Below are 21,550 nucleotides of genomic sequence, written 5' to 3' on the forward strand. Positions count from 1 at the left end.
AAGCTGCAGTCAGCTGAGACTGAAGAAGTCACCTGATCAGTGAGCAAACGTTTCTGAAAACGTCCAGATGAACAGAATCAACCTTTTGGGATCAGCCAGCAATGCAGCATCATTGTTGTTCAGCTTCAGAGGTTTGCAGGAATGAACTGATGACCAGAAACAGCTGCAAAGTCCAAGAAAATACCAGCTGGAGTTCAGCTGCATTTGAAGAAGTCAAAGAAAAGTAAGGATGGCAAAGGGCGACGTTTTCTTCCAAAGAGCTGCAAACATGGTCGACGCCTCATTAGAAGAATCATCTGGACATTTGTGAGGAACTCTAACCAAGAAAGCAACGTCACACAGATCCAACAGACAGTTTCCATGACTGCAAGTGTTGAGTGGAAAAATGCTACATTGCATTATTGCATCCTCTCACCACAGGAGGCGCTGTTGGCACCACTGATTGCTGATCAGCTGTTCTCTGATGATCTGATTGATACTGTGAATAACGGGACTCACTGAACTCTGTGACACAGTGAAGATTACAGAGTTTAACTTCACCCTTTAAGACTGACCACAGAACCAAGTCCGCCAGAGCTTTTGTTATATTTTTACATGCTGTGGAGCCATTTGTGGGAGCATTTCAAGTTGCTATACATCAATACAACTGTTATAGCCCTAATTTTAATAATATGTATGCATTAAGTCCATAGTAACTACATAAACTGCAAAAACAACCTCTGCTCATCCATCTCTGTGTGTATCAGGATACATTTGGTTCATAATACACAGAAAAATCAGAGTTATTACCTGTAATAAATGTGAAAGATTCCTGCAGTGATAACCAGGCAGGACTGAAACACATCCAAGCTGTCACCACGGTAACAGCACCGCCCATCCACAGGTGAGGGGAGGAGCAAAAAGAGGGACTTTGACCATTTTATACTAAAAACACTCAACTAATGTTTCTAATATGAAACAAATAAGCCCACATTAATGTGAGCGTTTATTAAATAATAATAATGATGATTTCCTCCTGATCTCATTTCCACAGCAGAGAAAACTGTGGTGTATATTGAGGTGGAGGGTGTGGTCTGTGGCTCAGGTGTAGAGTGAGGGTGGGGTGCACCACAGCAGCATGCTGGGACTGCTGAGGGTGGAGGAGGGAGTGATGATGACATCAGAGCTGCAGCACAGAGACCAGTGAACACACAGTCTGTTCATCTTTGCATAGATACAATATACAGCACAATATTGAATGACAGACACGCTGTGGGAGCTTCCACAGATACACTGACGTCAGCATCCAGAGTCCTCCTGCTGCTCCCCCCTCAGAGCCCCGTGATCAGCACCAACACATTCAGTTAGATGACAGAGTCCAGCTGCAGCTAGAATCAGCTCCCCTCTGTGAACAACAGCACAGCGTCAGTGTTTCACACTCAGTGAAAGGAGGAAACAGCAGAAGAACACCATGTGTGCTACGTTTCCCAGGACACACTACAAACTGCACAAATACAGAGCAGCACGTGGAAGGACCTGGAGCTGCATTTACAGAGCTGCAGACAGCGTGATGTCCTGTATGGACAGGTGGAAGGAAGCAAGTCCTCAGCTGGAACACTCGTGTTTGTCCACAGACAGGAAACACAGCAGGAAACTTCCTGACAGAAGTGCAGCTCATGGATAACACACTTCCTGTCAGTCAGAATGAGGCTGCAGCCAAACACAGAAAGGTGTTTTTGTCCAGATGAGCCCAGAGAAGAAACACGAGTGTTCACAGACATCAGAAGCTCAGAGAGGTGAAACATGAGGTTGGAGTCCTCGTCAGCATCCAGAAGAGCTGCTGTGAAACCCTGAGTACTCATGACAGACTCTGATGGCACAAACACATCATGATTCAAACAGAAAGACAAACATGGAGCTCCTGATCCTCCTGCATGAGAACAAGCTGACATGAGCGCTGTGTCTGAGAGTGTCTCCCTGTCACAGTGACAATAACACAGCTGCTGCTCACAGTCATTAAACTGACCTGAGGTCAGCTGTGCTCCTTACATATGAACCATGTGACCTCACATCAGTGCTGTGGATGACTGTAGTCATAGAAGAGTAGAGCTGTAGCAGGTGGTGTGAGGAGGAGGTGGTGTATTCTAGTTAACGCAGTACTGAAACACTCCAGCAGAGGGCGCTGTTAAGTCCTTATTGTAACACAGTTACTGTGTGCAGTTAGACTTCATACATAATCTGCACTTATTTCCATCAGACATGCTGTCAGTAAATGATTGGTTTCTATTGATTCTACTTCCTGTTGACTCGTTTGATGACAGTGAAACAATCACAGCTGATTGTGTGATGATGTAAACTGTCACTGTTACATTCAGTGTGTGTGACATAATGTTAGTGCAGGCTGATAACAGCCTGGTTCTGTTAGAAACACATGAACGTGTCCATAGATCAGTGTGTGTTTAACATGAGAGCTTCAGCCCTGCTGATGTGTTAAATAAAGACATGCAGGAAAACTGATGAGACTCTGAAATAACTCTTTATATTTATAATGTAACTCTGCATCAAAAGAACAACAAAGGATCCCAGACAGGTTTCTGTGAACAAAGACCATTCTGATGTTTCTGTGTTTCTAACACTTTGACATTATTAGTAAACAGACTGCAGTGAGCAGCATTTATAAAGAGCTTCTATATAAAGATATGACAGCTGTTTGACAAGTTTATCACTCTGTGTTTGGACCTGATCAGTCCAGCTGTTTACTTGAAACATGTTCATTTACCTGTTCTGTTATATTCATGTTCTTGTCTCTGTTGAAAACACATTTTAATGTCCCTCAGATTTTTCTCCCAGATGAATAAATATAAAAATGACACAAACTGACTGCAGCTACTTTTTGTCCTTTCTGTCAAAAACCTTCATGTGACTCATGAGAGACACGTTTCAGCTGTTTGTGACAGATCAGAGGCCAACAAGTCATTTATAACACTTTCCATCATTGTTTAAAGTGCTCAGTGTTTCTGTGTTGCTGCGTATAGGATCTCCCAGCATCATCACTGTGCTGTCCAATCATTGTGTGTGAGGTTACCCTTATAGTGCGATGTGTGTTTGCACAAAGAGAAGCATGTGTGTCAAATATAAATAAGCACAGAACAGAAACAGCTGCTCGTTTCTTCTGTTTAGAGTCAAGTTAGTGTTTTGTGTCTTTGTTTGAGGCCTGATGTCGAGCAGAGGTGTGTGTAACTGCACTGCTCTGTTATATGTGTGAAGTGTGTGCTTCTCTTCAGCATCATCTTTGTCACTGCTGATTCCTTTGTGTCATCATGTGTTGAGAAGAGAGAACAGTTATAACGGAGGAGCAAAAGGAAGCCCTGAAATCTGCATCAACAAGGAAGTGTTGGCTCACCAGTGATCCCAGCAGAGCCACTGGTTTGGCTCCAGTTGTTCTAGATTCAATGATGTTGTTGCTACAGATACATGTCAGCATCTTTATTGAATTTAATATGAAGCAGAAATGGTGTCATTAGGAGAAGAAGAGGAGAACAAGTCCGGCGAGGAGGCAGCAGCTCTTAAAGATGAAACAGCAGCTCAGCCCTGAGCTCAGAGAGCTGCACATGAAAAAGCTCCTCAAGCAGATCCTGTCAGAGGTTTGTCATCAACAGGAGGAACTGTTCACATCATAGGATGAAGATGCTGTCAGCTGGATGAAGAAGGTTATTTAATGCAAACGTTCACACTGAAGTCAAATTGTTGTCGTGTTGAACAGATTCATGTACTGATCGTCTCCAGAATGTTAGAAGAGCTTCAATGAATCATTAGAAACAACTTACAGCTGCACAGCTGTGTCAAACACATCTGTGTGTCATTGTGGGATTGTTGTGTTTCTACATGTGACACACGTCTAAAACATGCACACAATCTGAACACAAACAGGGACTCATGTGTTCCCACAGCCAGATGCTGAGAGCCATTTCCTTGTAGTCCTGTGTCTACATACATGAACCATTAGATGTTATTGGAATGATTGTCAGCTCTGATAGTTTCATGTGTGTTTAGCTGGACGCTGTTTGATCCTCGACATGTTTAAAGGTGTCCAGTCCTGAGACACTGGGGCTGGAAACAGCTGTGATGTCATTGGACTGTCACACAGACAGAAGTGCATGAAGTGAGCAGCCGAGGAGCCGCTGATGTTTTGGATTCAACAGCATTTGAAAGGTCGACACAGACACATTTGCACACAGAAAGCTGAATCTGTCATATGCCACAGTGAACTCACTGTTCAGTGTTTTTCAGGAAGCTTCTTAACTTCCTCTGCTGCCAAACAAGCAGCTGATGTCCTTGAGAAGAAGCTGAAGAAGTCTTCAACAACAAATACAGGAAGTGGACTTTCAAATACTAGATTCACTTTAGACTCACAGAGAAATGACTCAACCAGCTGTGTTTGACTATATGAAAGGTCAGTGTGTGTCTGCACACAGACTGTTGTGTTGGACTGTTATTCAGTTGTCTGCTGAATGTTTTCAAATGTCTGCATCTCAGCTGTGATGAGGCTGGGGGTCATGGGAGGCCACCGTAGCAGCCTCTTCAACATCATGACATCATCATAAATGCTGCTGGACTGTCTGATGGGCTGACGGTGAAAAAGCCGTCGGGAAGGAAACAGAAGACATTTCAGAGGCTGCAGCAGATTTCTTTGATTCGGGGCCTTTTTCAGCTTTATTGGACAGAGCAGTGAAGATAAGTGACAGCAAAGCAGAGAGAAAGGGGGCGTGGCCCGGGTCAAAGCCAGGCCAGCTGCTCTCCACCTCGTGGTCACCTGCTCATCCTAGTGAGCTCCACCAGCAGCCCTTTCACACACTTTACACTGTCAAACACTGTGTGTGGACCTCAGCTAACAACAGGCTACATTTAAGTCTGGACTACATGCTTTTATATTGTTTTTATTCCATCAGCAGCTCAACATCATGAGCAGCTTTGACATAAAGACATCAAACTCAAGCTGACTTTAAACTACTTTTAATACAGGGGCTCAAAAACAACAACATCTTTATTATATATCAGGACACAAAGTCATTTCATCTCAAAGGGAAACAGCTTTATTTGGAATAACCAGCACTATCAACTGGTTTGGGATCTCCACCAGTTTCATGTCTTTGCAGCTTCTCCAACAAAGTTCCTGTAAAATCAGCATGTTTGTCTTTATTGGTTTGATAGTGATTGATTATTCAGTCCCAATCTGCTGTCATCTAAAGAACAAAATGATGTTTCTATGAGTCACAAAGCTCCAGATGTTGTCGGCTTCACAAAGAAAACAAAGAACTTAAACACAAAGTGTTTGGAGCCAAAATGTTCCCAAGCTGCTCTTTTTGAAATGGCAGAGGTACAGTGGTGTCTAACAGCACACTGTGGAAGGCAAACATGTTATTGTTGGATGAAACTTCATGAATCCTTTGTAGATTTGAGCTGTTGGAGCCTTTCTTTTCTCTTCAGGTGTACAGATGCTGAGGAGGCAGGTGAAGCAGGTGGAGCTGTTGTGATGCTGGCAGAGGGTGTGTCTTAGTAACTCTGTGAGGCAGAACTGGATCCAACATTGTGGATGTGTTGATGTTGGAGCCATTAAGAGTCTCTGGCCACACTGTAGGATTTCCCTTTGATCCACTGTGGGGGCATTTTGGAGTCTGTCAGTGAAACTCTTCATGTTTGTGTTTGACTCCAGTTTATAGAAACAGAGAAATGTGTCATGCTTTTGTTCGGCCTCCACAAATACACACATTTGTTCATTGGTTGGACTTTTTGGAAGGAGACACATTGAAAACCATGTTAATAAGATCTTGTTGTTTCCTGTGGATCCGACACAGAGAGTGGACTTCAGACAGAAAGCGTGGAAGAGATTTTAGAGGCCGTGTGTGGCAACAGGAAGTTTCTGTGTGTTTGCTGATCTTACATGTGGAAAACAACACGTGATGTTTGTGAAGTTCTACAATGATCATTGTTCTCACAGCATTTTGAGTGGGAACAGTTCAAACTGGGAGTAGTGGGAGTTATTTACTGATTGAAACAAGCTGAATGTTTCTGTGACGATGAAGATCAGCAGCTCAGCTGATCAATGAACTGACATCTATCAGTCGTTTCATGAGATGAAGTCATCAGCAGACATTTGTTCTGACTGTGTGATGAATGTCAGAACGTCAGGGCTCTGCTTTAGTCACTGCTTGATGATCATTGGCTCATTGTTGAATCCAGGGCCCAGTCTGACCTCTGACCTTTGCTGCAGGTCTTCTGTGTTATCTTTCATGTCTGATCTTCTGCTGTATCGTCCAAAATAAACATCTGGATCATTTCCAACACTTCAGCAGATCTTTAGTTTGGGCAGTGCAGCACAGAATAACACATATTGTACTATACTGCCCACTTCCTGATCTTATTGGATCTGTGTGTGAGGTTGGTGAAGGAAACACATGTTTACTGAGTGAGTCGCTGCCATTAGGAACTAGTTTTTATATCACAGCCTGGAAATGACACAGGACCATTTCTGCAAGTGAAAAGTCGTCATTGGAGGAAAATGATTGTGTAGTTTGTGCGACTGAAGAATTGTCCCAACTACATGTGCTGCTGACCCTTGACCTTTTCTTTAGGTGCACAGAGGAGTCTGTGGGAACATCCAGAACTGAGGCATCTTGTGTACAAACGTGTTCAGACCAGATGTCAAATGATGTCAGATGTCATCCGTGAATGGATGCAACTGTGGATCGTTCCAATAAAATGAGGCAGTTTTGTAAGTACAAGCCCACTACAACCCATCATCAACATTTTAAATTACATTATACATCTTCACTGATATAAAGCACCACTATTTTAACCTGATTCACTTTTTCCACCCTAACAGTTCATTCCTCAAATCAAACAAGATATTTGACCCTAAAAAAATGCATCAACAAATAATTTTGTAATAAAATATTTATTCTTCAGCTTTTACAAGTGAAATCAAACAAGTGTGTTTAAGAGTGAAACCAGAGTGGAAGCTGCTCATATAGAGTCCAACCCAGGCTAAAGTAAGCTGAGTAGAGCAGCACCATCAAAGTGTCGGCTCTCTGAACACGGTGCAAGATCGCCATCTGCAGGACAAAACTAGTTTTCCTCGCCCTCCTCGTCAACATCAAGATGATGTCATCGTACAGCAACTGATTCCCTGTCCGTCTGGAACAAAGCATTTACATTAAAAAAGACATTTACAGAAAATACAAACACCAACAACACATCTCATCATCACATGATATTTTATTATTTATTATATTATATATTTTTATTGTACCATCAACATCAACAAATACCAGCATATTTTCTTTGAGATTGAGTAGAGTGAACCTTTCCCTTGGTTCACTTCCTGCTCGCAGCATCAGCCGACCTCTGACTTCCTGGTTAAGGTCTCTCAGCGTTGACTGGAATATCAAATCGGACTCACACCATGTTCTTGTAATGTGGTCATGTCTGTCCGCTGTTTGAAGAGCATCTCTGGCCTAAACACAATAGGAAGAACAACAACACGGCAAAAAACAACAACACATTTCCATATTAGATGAAGGGCACCGTAACTGGAAATGGTAACATTCATCTGATGCTGCTTTGGATTTATCTTCTGTTTTAGATCAACTTTGATCACTTCGAGCCATCTTAAGTCCGTTTGTTCTAACTTCTCACTAACATCTCGTATGATTTCAGATCCCTGCTGTTCCCCAGCTGCCCTGTAGGTGGTCTCAGTGTGTCTCACACCATTTACAGATGATTACAGGTCGTTTACAGTTCAAACAGGTCCAACATAAGAAATATGCAGAAAATATCCTGCTATAACAGTTTGGGTCAAAGTGCAGATGTTCCAGATGTTCTGAGTCTCTCTGTGTTTCATGTTAACATGTAGATGTTGGACCAAAGTGAAGCTTTTTGATGTGACTGCAGGAATGTGAAGTGTAACTCTGAGCTGTAGGAAATGAAACTAAACGGACTTTTTCTCCTTTATTTATAGGAAAGTGTAGGAGAGCAACAGATGAACAAGCGTTACTGTAACAGGAAACATCAGAGGACCTTTATGTTCATCATCATCACTGTTTCCTTGTTCTGTCACAAACACACACTTCCTGCTCTCTCGCTGATGGATCTGATTGGCTGTTTCATTCACAGGAGGTCAGGGCGTCACACAAACAGCTTTAACTGCACAACGACACACTTTAAATCATCTGCAGACAAACCTGTGTGTTTGATTTATGAAGAAATAATAAAGACGTGTGTACAGCTGTCCATGAAGCAGCTTCTCACACAAACTCTGACACTTCAGCCACTTTAATTCCTGCAAAGCTGCGTAATAAAGAGCTGTGACTGCTATGAGCTGCTGCTGATGACTGCATGAAGCTCTCAGCTGAAGCTTCTTTCATTTATTTTAATGTTAATGTCGCCTTTTTAAGTCTGTGTGAGGATTTTAATGACACACATTAAAGGAGCTTCTTTGATTAGAACCAAATTCATGTTGATTTTCAGCCTGAAATGATAAAAACTTTAATAATTCTGTTTATAATCATCAACCTGGAGACTAATGAAAAGTATAATAGTGAAAAAAAAAGCCTTTATTATTTGAGTAATGCCTGAATCTGCTCAGAGACGGAGACAACACAGAGGTGTTGATGACAGTTTGACATTAACTGAATTAAAAACAAAGTGCTCTTATTGTGAAAATCTGCCTCCTACTTCTTTAAATCATTTTTATGTATTTTTTAACCTCACAGTGAAACATTGAGACATTAATCTGACACAGTTTGATCAGCAGCTGTGTTTTCACTGACGTTTCACTTTGATTTGTTCAGACTGAGCAGAGAGGATCGGTTCTCTGTTTGCGCACTGCTGAGAAACACAAGCTCATTTCTGCTGTTTCATGAAAAGTGTTATGGAGGAACAAGAAGTTCAGCCTCTAAACTCTCAGCGTGAGGACTGAGTGAAGAGTTTCAGAGCAGAGAGTTTTGGCTCACAGCTTTTAGCGTCTACACAAAGAGACGATTACGCACTTGATCTGAGAACATCTCCACCTCCTACAAACAAACTCTCCTACGAGCAGCTGTCACAACCACAACAGGCAGAAGACTGGATCCTGCTGCAGGTTAATGATTGATCTAAAGGCAGCTGACCTTTGAGCAGGAACTTGTGAGTCTTTTATTGTGTTTAATGCTCACAGTGCTGAAGCCTGCAGACACACCCACATCATATTATTTGTTCTCAGGGTTGTTCGGCGTGGTGGAGTGGGAACAGAAACTTTCTGCAGGTTAATTATTGATCAAACTAAAGTCATATTAAGGAGCTACTGGCACGGAGTCAGAGCAGAGCTCAGAAATCTGAAATATATCAAAGTATATTAAAGTTAGAGTTTAGAGAACACTGTTTGGTTAGCTGCCTCAAAGGCAGATGACTCTCAATATCACAAGATCAGGTGAAATTTCAGACCAAGGGAAAATCACTGGGATTATCTGTGAAGAGGCAGAAAAGCATAGACCTCGTCTACCTTATAGACATTTTGAAAAGGTAAGAGTGAATCTGTCTTCATTCATCTACATGGAAACATAAAACCAAAAAACAAACCAATACAACAAAATCACACCCAGTAGGGCTGGGCGATATAAACAATAAACGACAGAATCGATTAAATTTGGTCAACGATAGAGATTTTGACTATACCGCTCTATCGCGACAGCGCATGTGATGATGTCATCAAACTGCACCTGTTTTGGTCGAAAGCATCGCAGCGGTTAAAACCATTATCCTCTGCAATTATGCTGGGTGACAGTCACAGCAAAGAGATGAAGCACTTTTGAAACGCGGGGAAAGCCAAAAACTGCGCTTCCTCCACTTCCGTAACATTGATTCAATAATGTTGAATTCTCTGCAGCTGCTCTATTCCCATGTTGTGGCAGTATATTAATAACTAGCCTCGTGTTGTGGATGAATGATCTCAGTTGTTCTCGTGACTGAAGTTTGGCCCGTGTACAGCATCCTGCTATGCGACTGCATTTGTCCCTGACCACCAGAATCACTCACGTTAACTTTTATCGAGTGGAAAAAGAGTTGGGGTTCATCCTCCAGCTTCACTGTGCTAATGTTATGCTAACATAGCTGTGTCGCTAGCAATCACGTAGCACAACATTATATACCAGGTAGTCCAACTTCAGTAACCCTGCAAACGCCACTGCTGTTTAGTTTTCTGTCTTCATTTATGTTGGAAGTGGTAGCAGAGCTGTTTGAATTAGTTTCAAAAATCTCAGTCAGAACATGGTATGAAATGTTTAGGTGTAAACTAGCGCGCTAACTTCCTGTTAACTTCTAACTCCATTAAATTTAATAAATTCTGTTTTCATGGATATTAAACTTAATTGTTACATCTGCTAAAGCAGCAACGCTGATGATTTTATTAAAGATGAAAGAATTTAGACCGTTTTTAACTCTCAGTGTTCGTTTGACTTTGGGACCTGAAGCTGTCGGAGTTTTGGACCCAGATTACTCCGTGAAGCTCCTCCCTATGGCAGCCGTAATGCTCTGACGATCCATCAAGCAGTGCTGCTTACCAAAGTTGTGCTAAAACATTTTTAACAGATTTCTGCAGCCAAAATCAGTTCGAGGTCACGAAGCACAACCAGAATTCATACATAAGGCACACTCTTGATTTTTGAGAAAATTAAAGGATTGTAAGTCTGCCTTATAGTGTGGAAAATACGTTATACAGAAGAAAAGAATATATCGCGATATATATTGTTACCGCACATGCTTCAAATTATACCGTGATATGGATTTTAGGCCATATTGCCCAGCCCTAACTCCCAATTTATTTACAACATTTGAAACATACAGTGTAGCTCCGTCAAAACACTCCAAGGCCAAGTGAAAGTGCTGAGAGGGAAAAGATCATGATTAATGATTTATTTAAACTCATAACTGGCTGCAGCAGCTGAGCTTTGACCTGTGAGCTGCAGCTTAAGCTTCTTTTATGGTTCAGTGTTTAATGTGTAAACTGTTTATCACTGCAGAGACGCCTACAGGCTATCTACTGTTCAAAAGTGAATTGTTATACACAGTGCAGCAGCTGACCGTTGACCTGTGAGCTTCAGCCTCTTTGCTGGTGTGAAGTGTTTAATGTGACGCAGTCTGCAGACACAGACGACTGCTGACGGAGAAGAAGCAGAGGATTTTCTCTGTTTCTACACAGACCTGGTCCAGACAGCAGAGAGCTGCAGAGTGAAGACGTTCATTGGAAGAAGCTGAGTAAGTTCAACGTCCTCTTTGAATCCTGGATCAGGAAGTGAATATTTGGTGTTTAAATAAGGTTTCTGTCTTTGACTCAGTCTGCTGTCACTTTTAGAGAGAAAAGGAGATTTTAGATTAACTGGTGTTCCTGCTGCTCCAGCATTAAAGCACAGTATAGGTGACCGCGCTGATGCCTGTTTATAATTTCACCAAAGCTAATAAACTGTTGGCTAAATTTTCTTGTTTTCAGATGTAAACAGAGGTGAGAGGAGCAGATAATAAGGATTAAATATTATGCTGAATAACTAAATTCTGCTAGTCTGTGACGTAACTCCCAGCAGCATCGCCTCATTTCTTTGACCTTGACCTAGCTAAGCTAACATGAGTTAGCTTAGCTAGCAGAGCAGCTATCTCTGCTGTCTGTCATGTGACCGAGTCAAGTGTGTGTAGTAGACTTGTTAGCATAGCTAGCAGGCTGACAGAGGCTAGCAAACTGTGTGAACACTTTGTAAGAGGTGAGCAGTGAAGGATAAGGAGCTCCTCCAAATGCTGATAATGCACTTAACCTGAATTTACTGCTTGTTACATTATATGTGATGTTCAGTCAAAAACAATTACTTAAATTAACATTATTATTAGTATTAGTATTTGTTTATTATTCATGACATGGCTCCCTACTGTAGTGGTTTGAACAACTGATCTGTGGTTATTGTGTCCCTGCAAATTCAACAATGCGCCTCAATGCAAAGCATCAAACAAATATTTTTATTATCAAGTCCTACTGGATGAATCACCGTAGCTCTGACAGTGAAGCACACTCATTTTTATTGGTAGTCACCTTGTAAGCAATGTTCCCTCTAAGCTGCGCACTGTTGGCACGGTCTCTGCGCAGAGAAAATCTGTATTGAGCACACAAAAAGAATTCTTTTTTTTTTTTTTTTTTTTTTTTTTTTCTGTTTCTGCTGCCTGTCAGTCAAACTTTCTGAGGCTTTATGAAGCAAAGACAGAGAAAGCTCAGCGCTGTGGGACCACAGCAGCCATTTCTGAGATTTTAATGTCAGTAAAATTATTCTTTGCTCACCGAAGTCGAGTTTAACACTGAGACGTTTTATTATGACCTCATTAAAATCAATTCAACCATTGAAGACTTACAGGTTCAGCATGTGTTGCATATGTTACTGACAATGATAATGTCATATTCAAAGATCATCTGCTTGTTTTGGTGATATTTATCTCCACTGTTTGAAATCAGCGTTGTGAAATTGGTCACTGAGCTAGCAAGAAAAACCATCCATCCATCTTCATCCGCTTTATCCGAGGCCGGGTCGCGGGGGCAGCAGAGAGGCCCAGACCTCCCTCTCCCTGGCAAGAAAAACCAACTCCTGGTAACTCATCAAGATCTTAAAAATAACAAAATTACAACAAAACCCCCCCAAAGACCATCATTTAGAAAGTAATGATAACTCGAGCTCCGACTGTCATTGTGTTCCCACGATGCTACTGAATGTGAATGCAACCTGTCACGAAATGAATCGGTCTGCAGCAGCATTTCATAATGTCTTGAAATGGTTAGCGCAGGAAAGCCGGAGCACAATCAATACAGTCCTTTATCTTTGGGGCTGTAAGTTGACATTAATTAATGTTCAGCAGTGACATATCTGTCTTTGCCCTATTAAAGCTTTGTTTCGAGGGTTATTCTTCCCACTGTGCCAAAAAGAATTCTAACCTGAATTGAAATTAAAGTAAATATGTGCCGGTGTTTTAGCAAAGCGGCTGATGTGGAGTGAAGCCACGTTAATGACAACGTGTACAACCATTGGAGATGTGAGCAGGACAGACGGAACAACTGACAGGAAAAGTGTGGACTTTATACCAGTTTTTAAATTGTGTTGATCGACCACGTAAAACCAGAGTTATGATAAAAATATCTGCAATGTTTGGTTTTCTTCCTGAATACTGTCGTTGTTTATATTTACTGCAGGAAGAAACGGTAAAAACTGCGTTTTATAAGGAAAACGCTCGAAAGCCTGTGAGCAAAAACAATACCAACCCCCAGCCTTTCCTATTGGTCGAAAAATGTACCATGTCGACCAATCAAAACATGGCATTTAGTTGTTAAGAAACGGAGTGACGGCGGTGTTTTGAGATGTGAGAGATTTGAGACGTTTAGAGCAAATCTTGTGTAGTTAGTGTGTAGTTAGTGTGTAGTGTAGTCAATAGTGTTGTTGTGTGTGTCAGAACAATGAGGCGACTGCTGAATGTTACAGGTGTTACAGCAGTGACACATCTGCTGCTGTCAGGCCTGCAGGTATCAGGCTGTTGTTCTCCTTCATCTCATAGAGGACAGAAATTATTTTTTGGAGCGGCACAAATAATTTGTGTGGCATCAGATTTGATGCAGAACAGCTGATTGTTCTGTAAATAGTTTGAAATGTTTATTTTAAAAAAAACACCTTGGCTGTAGTTTTTTGCAGTAAACAGCTGCAAAAAACTCTGTTTGCAAAACTCAGTTACTTTTTTGAAGAAGTAACTATATAATTAACTGCCCAACATTGGTCATTATTTACTGTATGTTGCAGACAGAGTTACAGACTCTCTCCCAGACCACAGACTCATAATACAAGTCAGAGCTTTATTTAAAGAAAGTTGTGTTTTCAAAATTGAAGTTCAAGTTATTTTTCCTTCCAATAGTGTTAACATGCTACAGGTCATGAACAAGATTTTCTTTTTTAACTTTCATTGTAAGTGGGCTAAAGCAGTTAATTAAAAGTAGTTTAACAGAAATGTAAACGCTGTAAATTGATTATTTTAATAAACATGTAACTTGGATGGATTCGACGCTGGCGTGACCACAGTGCACACGTCTAATGTCGCTCACAGTGGATCGCTCAGGGAGGTTGTGTGTTCGCTCAGACAAGTGAAACATTAGAGGGAACATTGCTTGTAAGTGCAAGCTTTAAACTCTCATGGATGAGTAAAACTCATTAGAAACACTGGCGAGCAGTGAGTGAATAACAGGTCTGACAGCAGCAGCAGGGACGGTGCTGTCATAGTTTAATGTGGAGTCTGTTTGAACTCAAACACTGAAGAGCAAAGAAAAGAACTTTAATGGTTCTGGGTCCCTTTGACCAAGCACTTTGCATTTTTTGTATTATGGTTTATGGTTCTGGTTCATTTACAGTCTTATTTATGCTTCTTTGAGTTTCTTATACTTCCTGTTTAGTTCCTTGATCATTAGATTCCCTCTGTGCCTCTGTGTGTCTCTGTGTGCCTCTGTGTGTGTTTGTGTGTGTTTGTGTGTGTTTGTGTGAGGCCTGGTGCTCCATTCTATATTTCCTCAGCCTGTCATGTCTCTCTTGTCTCCTCTTTCCCTCACTCACTCTCGTCTGCCTTTCCTCCACTCCTCTGTCAAGCTCACGTGTCAGTGTTGTGTTCCTTTGTTTGCTGTTTTATTGTGAAAGTCTTGCATTCTTTGTTCAGTGTGTTTCATTTTTCCTGTGAAGGTTCTCAGTCATCCAGGTCATCATAGTTTAAGGAGCTTGGAAAGAAAAGCATCTGGACTTCTGTAAGTTGCTTGAAGATGTTTCGCCGTTATATTTGGGTCCTACCCTGTCTGCATTATGCAGCTAGTTCAAGACCAACATTTTTCTAGTTTCCCAAACAGTGAATCAGTGTGTGTCAGTGAATGCATCGTGTGTGCTTCAGGCTCCATCTAGTGGACTGATAGCAGAGCAGCTGATGGCAGCTTCCTCTGCCTCACACTGCTGTCTGACTGCATCCAGCTGACACTGAGATGAAGCAGGAAAGAAGCAGCTGATATTTGGACAGCACACATGATGAAAGGAGGATTTCAGCTGATGTGCACATGAATGATTTGTGTTTCCTCTGCAGGTAGAAAGTGTGTGTGAGCTGAATTGAGCAGCATGGATCAGTGTGAGGACAGAGAGGAGGGAGTCCCTCCCTCTAAAAGCACTCTGTGTGGGGAACATGAGAGCCAGACCAAAGCTCAGAGGTGAGATGACCATCTCTAACTGTCCATGACTCTTCTCCATGTCACAGCTCAGCACTCACATCACTGCTGCATCATTATTCACAGGAACCAGCCTGGACCTCCACCCAGCTCTGTGTCCTTACAGAGTGACTGGTCTGCTGGTCGTCTCATTGATTTTAAATCCCAGCCTGTGTCTGCTGCAGAGAGGTGAGCTGTTAGCAACATGAACTCTTTGATGTCAGTTTATCTGATTTAAATGAACTGTTTGATGTTTCCTGGTCTCTAAACTGCATCTCAAAGGAAGTCACTGAACCTTTATTCCTTATTTCTATCAAACATGTCCAACATTTAAACTCCTGCTGCTCACAGTGGGACCATCAATAGTCCTGCACAGTGTAAATGACCCCTGGGTGGCGCTCTGTTCTTACACTGTGAAACACTACTTTGGAGTTTCCTTCTGCTCATTCTCAAAACACATTTTTCTTCTCTGACAGGATCCATGGGAGACCTGCTGGACCTGAACCTGGACCCAGCTGTGTGTCCTTACAGAGTGACCGGTCTTTAGATCGTCTCATTGAATTTAAATCCCAGCCTGTGTCTGCTGCAGAGAGGTGAGCTGTTAGTAACATGAACTCTTTGATTAAACTGCTTGATGTTGTTGGATATAAACTACAAACACGTCGTTCCCTCAGTCCCATTTAAACTGTCTTTTAAAACAAGCCTTTGGTTTCTAAACAACTGAAAACCCACTTCAGCAAACAGGAAGTGATCAGAGCGTCCGTCCACTTCCTGTCAGGCCCTGCAAACATTTCATATTGAAGAAAAGTCGTTGACATCTCACATTTTTACTCCACCACATTCAACCATTTTGACATTTTACAGCATGAAACTCTTGTCACATGACTCCTGTTATGTTATAGAGTCATGTGACCACCAGGGAGGGATTTGTATGGATGAAACACATTCAAATCAATCTGATTCATCAATGGAAACATTTTTGGTGTAAATGCAGCAACACTGAAAACGCTGAAGATAAAAACACAACAGATGAAATATGAACAAATCGAGGCTTTGAATACACGTGTGTGTGTTTGAGACACAGAGATAAATGGATTGTGTGTCTGTCCTATTGCTGCGTGAGGGTTTTATTGTAGATTTTGTGCGTGTACACTTTTGACCACGAAGGTGTTGAAAGGGCGTAAAACAGTTGGAGGCACCAGAGTGAACACTAGTGCTGTCAGTAGATTAAAACATGACTAATTAATGACACAATCTTCTGTCATTAATCCTGATTAATCACAATTACTTGATCAATAGCTGCAGTTACATTTTTCCAACTTTATATTTAAGCCTGTAACAGACGTTTACACCATATAATGAAGTCAATGCAGAATAAACACAAAGAATGTTAAACGCTTCAATTCAAAGAGACTTTGAATAGTTTTCAGTCTTTAACTCAGCTTCTCTGCTGTAAATACAACTTTGTAACAAACATATATACTAAAAGCTAAGTGTGCACTAATATATAATAATATATAATCTATATTACTGCTGTTAATGAAAATGTTTAATCAGACTCATCACAGGGTTACTGTGGATTCATTTGGATTAATCACCATTAAACATCATTTTTAATGTAAACGAATCAAAGTTCATTTCATGAGCAAACAGACTCGAGAGAAAAGGGCAAATTTACACACTTAACATGTTTATTGAACATGTAAACATTGATTAACCTCCTGAATGAGCCGACCCCCCCAGGGACAGTCCTGCATGCTAATGATGGGCTCTGCTCTGTACCTGCAGGATTCTGTCAGCCACAAACTCCTCAGCTGATCCTGAATCTGAGCCCATCTGTCAAACAATCATTTTCTTCACAGGTCTGTGGAGGTGGCACTGATCCTGCAGCAGTCTAACACTCTCTGTCACTCTTCTTCAAGTCTTTGACACGAGGAACCAAAACTATGTTATTAACAACACTAACAGGTCTGCAGTTTGTCCACTTGGCAGTTGTGTCATCAGTGCTTTGCATCGTTGTGATATTTTAAGCTGGAAGTGCTTCGGTGAAAAGAAAATTCCTTCTGTCACGATGTGCAGAATCCTTCATGTTGGTCGGCTGGTCCGTCTTGTTATTTTTTTAATGCTCAAACTTTCCATCGGGAGGTCAGTGTGTGTTTGTCATCTTCCATATTGAGCTGATTGGTTCAGCTGCCGTCACTAACAGATGTGCTGCACATCTGCACGTGTGCAAAGGTAACTCTACTTGGACAAACTGCCCGAAGTGCGTTGATAGAAACATTTCAGGGATTTTGAGTCGTTCTGCATCCAGATGTGTCGTGTTAAAGGTTTTTATCATGTTAATCATGATAACAGATGAACCCCTAACCCTAACCCTACATGTTAATTTTGACAGCACTGGTAAATCCTTTTTAATGTTCTTCTGTCAGATCATTGATTAGACTCGACTCCAAACACGAGACTCAGAAAACTCAAATGAAAACTCAAATCAAACCAATGAGAAAAGGACTTCTTGTGTTAGAATGAAAACATGTGGAAGTGGTCAGGTTTCAAACACTCGTTGAATCTACTGCACAGTTACATTCAGGGACCTGTGGCCTCCTGAGAGCATTAGTTGATGGTTCATCACAGTTTTACCTTCCAGTGAGTGAATTTATCAGTTTGATGAAGTCTAAAAGTTTCCTCTGAGCTTCTGCAGCATCATCACTTCCATCACTGATGAAAGAAAGTTCATAGAAAACAGAAAATATATCTTCACAATCTGAGAGTTTAAAACTTGACAGACTTGATTCAGATGAAGTTATTTGAGCAGAAACTCCTGGATCTTTATCCTGTGTTGATCTAATCCTTCATGGTTCCTCCACAGAGTGGACCAGCAGAGCTCAGATGTTCCCAGTGGTCAGTCTGCCCAGCAGCATCAAACACAGCTGGACTCCATATTTATGGTCTGTACATGTACAACAACTACTTTATTATTAATATTAATAATAATGCATTTATTTATAGGTCCCTTTCAGAACACCAAGGACTCTGTCGACTAAACGACCAAAAGAAAACAAACTTTGAAATCAGACGGTGCAAATGTGATCACAGGGAAACGTTTTAAACATCGAGGCTTTAAACAGAAACCAAAGTGAAACAGTTTGTAGTCGAGATCAGTGGGAATGAAGCTGAATAACTGTTTCTTCAATAACTTTGAGCTCTTAAAAAAGAAAAACTAGCTGAAAGTCTGGCTGCTCTTATGAAAAGTACAGAGAAATTATGGGTCGCTCAACACTTGTGCACAATATAAGAGTTTAAATAAATCTAAAGAATAACTCAAAATCCTACAATCATACTGATAAAGTCATCTACAGCTAACTATCCAAGTGGATTTGTTTAAGACAGCTCCATCTGCTGGTGGCCCTCTGCAGGTGCATGAAAGGGGCGTGTTTATAGTGAAAGTAGTAGAGAAAGTAAACCCCACGGGAAGGAGGAGGACTCTCAGCAGCTTCCAGCTCATATTCAGGCATTTGACTTCTCACTGAAAGCAGCAAGTTTGAGTGTCTGTACCTTAGTTAGAAGAGATAACATGTCAGTAGTAATTAGAGTTGATTGAGCAATGCTGTCCTTGTAATGTAGTTTATGATTTTTATGGACAAGTCCAGTTTTTCTGTAGAGCCTCTCAAGTTGGTGACAGCAGCAGTGGAAGTTCACGTGTAAACCAGAGCAGCAAATCAGGTCCAAATGTGTTGTTCACAGTGAGTGGGATCATCATTGGCTGCTATGTTAACCTCCTGCAGCAGGATGTCTTTGGTCAGAGAATGGATAGATCACTAAGTCATTGTTGAGTTTAGGGAGACAGTAGACAGTTGGAGGAGGTTCAGCCAGTTGACACACAGTAGATAAAATAACTGAAGGCAGGAGCAGACACCTGTATGACTTTCCACCTCTCACATAGATTATTTCCCTGGGCAGCGCCACAGGGCTGGTAGATGTAAACAAAGCTGGAGGAGAGGATTGATTCATCTGAGAAAAGTCACAGAGTTGTGTCTTGATGCTCAATCATCCAGGTACGTAAATCCCAAAAAGCTTGATTCTGTTCATCTGGATGTTTTCAGTGGGAGAAACGTTTCATCATCATCAGGTGACTTCTTCAGTCTCAGCTGACTGCAGGTTTCAATCTTATAAACAGGACATTTGTATGACTGAAACCAGCCCACTGAAGGAACAATGGGCTGGGAGGTCAGTTCATTGATCATTGGTACGCATATTGTCAGGACCATTGATCAATGGTTGTTGATCAATGGTCATGAGTCCAGTTCACAGAGAGCTGGGGAATGGCTGCAATCACAGCATGTAAGATGGTGACAAATGTACCCTTAGGCCCCTCCTCCATTCAGAGATGGTCTTTCCTTTTCACATAAATGGCCTCCTTGACTCCGCCCTCAAACCAGCGTTCACATTTACTCAGGACCTTCTTGATGTGAAGTTCTTCTGCTTCGCTGGCTGCTGTGTCTGTGGGGATGGTGTTTGTTCTGTGTTGTAGCGTCCTGATGACGCCCAGTTTGTGCCCCAGTGGATGATGAGAGTCAAACCTTAAATACTGATCTGTATGCGTAAACAGAGTGAACCTTTAAGACCAGTTGTCTGTACGATCAACTCAGTCACCTGAAACATCTCCAAGTTTCTGGCTTTGATCATCAACCTGTTGGTGGTTCAGCTCTGAACACCAGTGAAATGTTTCTCCCACTGAAATCGCTGCATTCATATGAACAGCATCAACGTTTTGGGATCATGGAGTTGTGGACAAAGTCTCAGTTAATCAGATAAAGTCAAACCTATAATTGGTAAAGAGGTCGTGGATGATATGCCCCTTGATCGTAAAGAAGTGGATGTTGTGTGGACTAAAGTTCAGAGTGGTGGGTCATTCATAAATATTCTGTTCCAGCTGCTGGAGGACAACATCATCACTTTTGTGAAGAACGAGCTGAAGAAGATCCAGAAGGCTCTGAATCCAAATAAGCCCCAGTGCTTGGAGTTTCAGAGGGAGGATGATGAGCAGAGGAGACACAGCAGAGAGGCATTTGTGAAGATCACAGTGGACTTCCTGAGGAGAATGAAGCAGGAGGAGCTGGCTGACCGTCTGCAGAGACGTAAGAGGATTTATCTAAAGATTTAAGCTGCTGGATAAATGAGAGACTTGTGACACCAGTGTGTTCAGTCATTTCTCAGTGGGTCAGAAAATGTCATCAGCATTTTGTAAAATGTGATTGTTGAAGTTGTATTTTTATTATTATTATTCAGAACTTCAAGCTGCAGTTTGTCACCATAACCTTAAATCCGCCCTGAAGAAGAAGTTCCAGTGTGTGTTTGAGGGCATCGCTAAAGCAGGAAACCCAACCCTCCTGAATCAGATCTACACAGAGCTCTACATCACAGAGGGAGGGACTGCAGAGGTCAATGATGAACATGAGGTCAGACAGATTGAAACAGCATCCAAGAAACCAGACAGACCAGAAACAACAATCAGACAAGAAGACATCTTTAAAGCCTCACCTGGAAGAGATGAACCAATCAGAACAGTGCTGACAAAGGGAGTGGCTGGCATTGGGAAAACAGTCTTAACACAGAAATACAGCCTGGACTGGGCTGAAGACAAAGCCAACCAGGACATCCAGTTCATATTTCCATTCACTTTCAGAGAGCTGAATGTGCTGAAAGAGGAAAAGTTCAGCTTGGTGGGACTTGTTCATCGCTTCTTTACTGAAACCAAAGAAGCAGGAATCTGCAGCTTTGAAGACTTCCAGGTTGTGTTCATCTTTGATGGTCTGGATGAGTGTCGACTTCCTCTGGACTTCCACAAAACTACAATCCTAACTGACCCTAGAAAGTCCACCTCAGTGGATGTGCTGCTGATAAACCTCATCAGGGGGAAACTGCTTCCCTCTGCTCGCCTCTGGATAACCACATGACCTGCAGCAGCCAATCAGATCCCTCCTGACTGTGTCGGCATGGTGACAGAGGTCAGAGGGTTCACTGACCCACAGAAGGAGGAGTACTTCAGGAAGAGATTCAGAGATGAGGAGCAGGCCAGCAGCATCATCTCCCACATCAAGACATCACGAAGCCTCCACATCATGTGTCACATCCCAGTCTTCTGCTGGATCACTGCTACAGTTCTGGAGGATGTGCTGGAAACCAGAGAGGGAGGACAGCTGCCCAAGACCCTGACTGAGATGTACATCCACTTCCTGGTGGTTCAGGCCAAAGTGAAGAAGGTCAAGTATGATGGAGGAGCTGAGACAGATC

The 21,550-nt window shown here is 41.9% G+C and overlaps 2 protein-coding genes and 1 long non-coding RNA gene across 3 annotated transcripts in view; 2 read left to right on the forward strand and 1 right to left on the reverse strand.

The window, feature by feature from the left end:
• LOC146577133 (uncharacterized) overlaps nt 1–21,550 on the forward strand; it is a 126,438-nt gene that overhangs the window by 91,056 nt on the left and 13,832 nt on the right. The gene's annotated exons all lie outside the window — the stretch shown is intronic.
• LOC146577136 (uncharacterized) lies at nt 6,919–7,513 on the reverse strand. The gene is made up of 2 exons (XR_014891365.1): nt 7,308–7,513; nt 6,919–7,173 (listed from the first exon to the last, which is right to left on the reverse strand). It is a non-coding gene; the product is annotated as an uncharacterized LOC146577136 (long non-coding RNA).
• On the forward strand, nt 15,174–21,233 carry LOC146577137 (uncharacterized). Its single transcript, XM_085268183.1, has 6 exons — nt 15,174–15,262; nt 15,347–15,448; nt 15,736–15,852; nt 18,126–18,204; nt 20,190–20,394; nt 20,546–21,233. Exons 1-6 carry the CDS (start codon nt 15,174–15,176, stop codon nt 21,211–21,213), a joined length of 1,260 nt encoding a protein of 419 aa, XP_085124309.1. The 3' UTR covers nt 21,214–21,233.

The sequence above is a fragment of the Mchenga conophoros genome, linkage group LG3 (assembly GCF_057382185.1).
Source record: "Mchenga conophoros isolate Kocher_MC1m ecotype Shallow Benthic linkage group LG3, M_conophoros_male_GT1.1, whole genome shotgun sequence".
NCBI classification, from domain to species: domain Eukaryota; kingdom Metazoa; phylum Chordata; class Actinopteri; order Cichliformes; family Cichlidae; genus Mchenga; species Mchenga conophoros.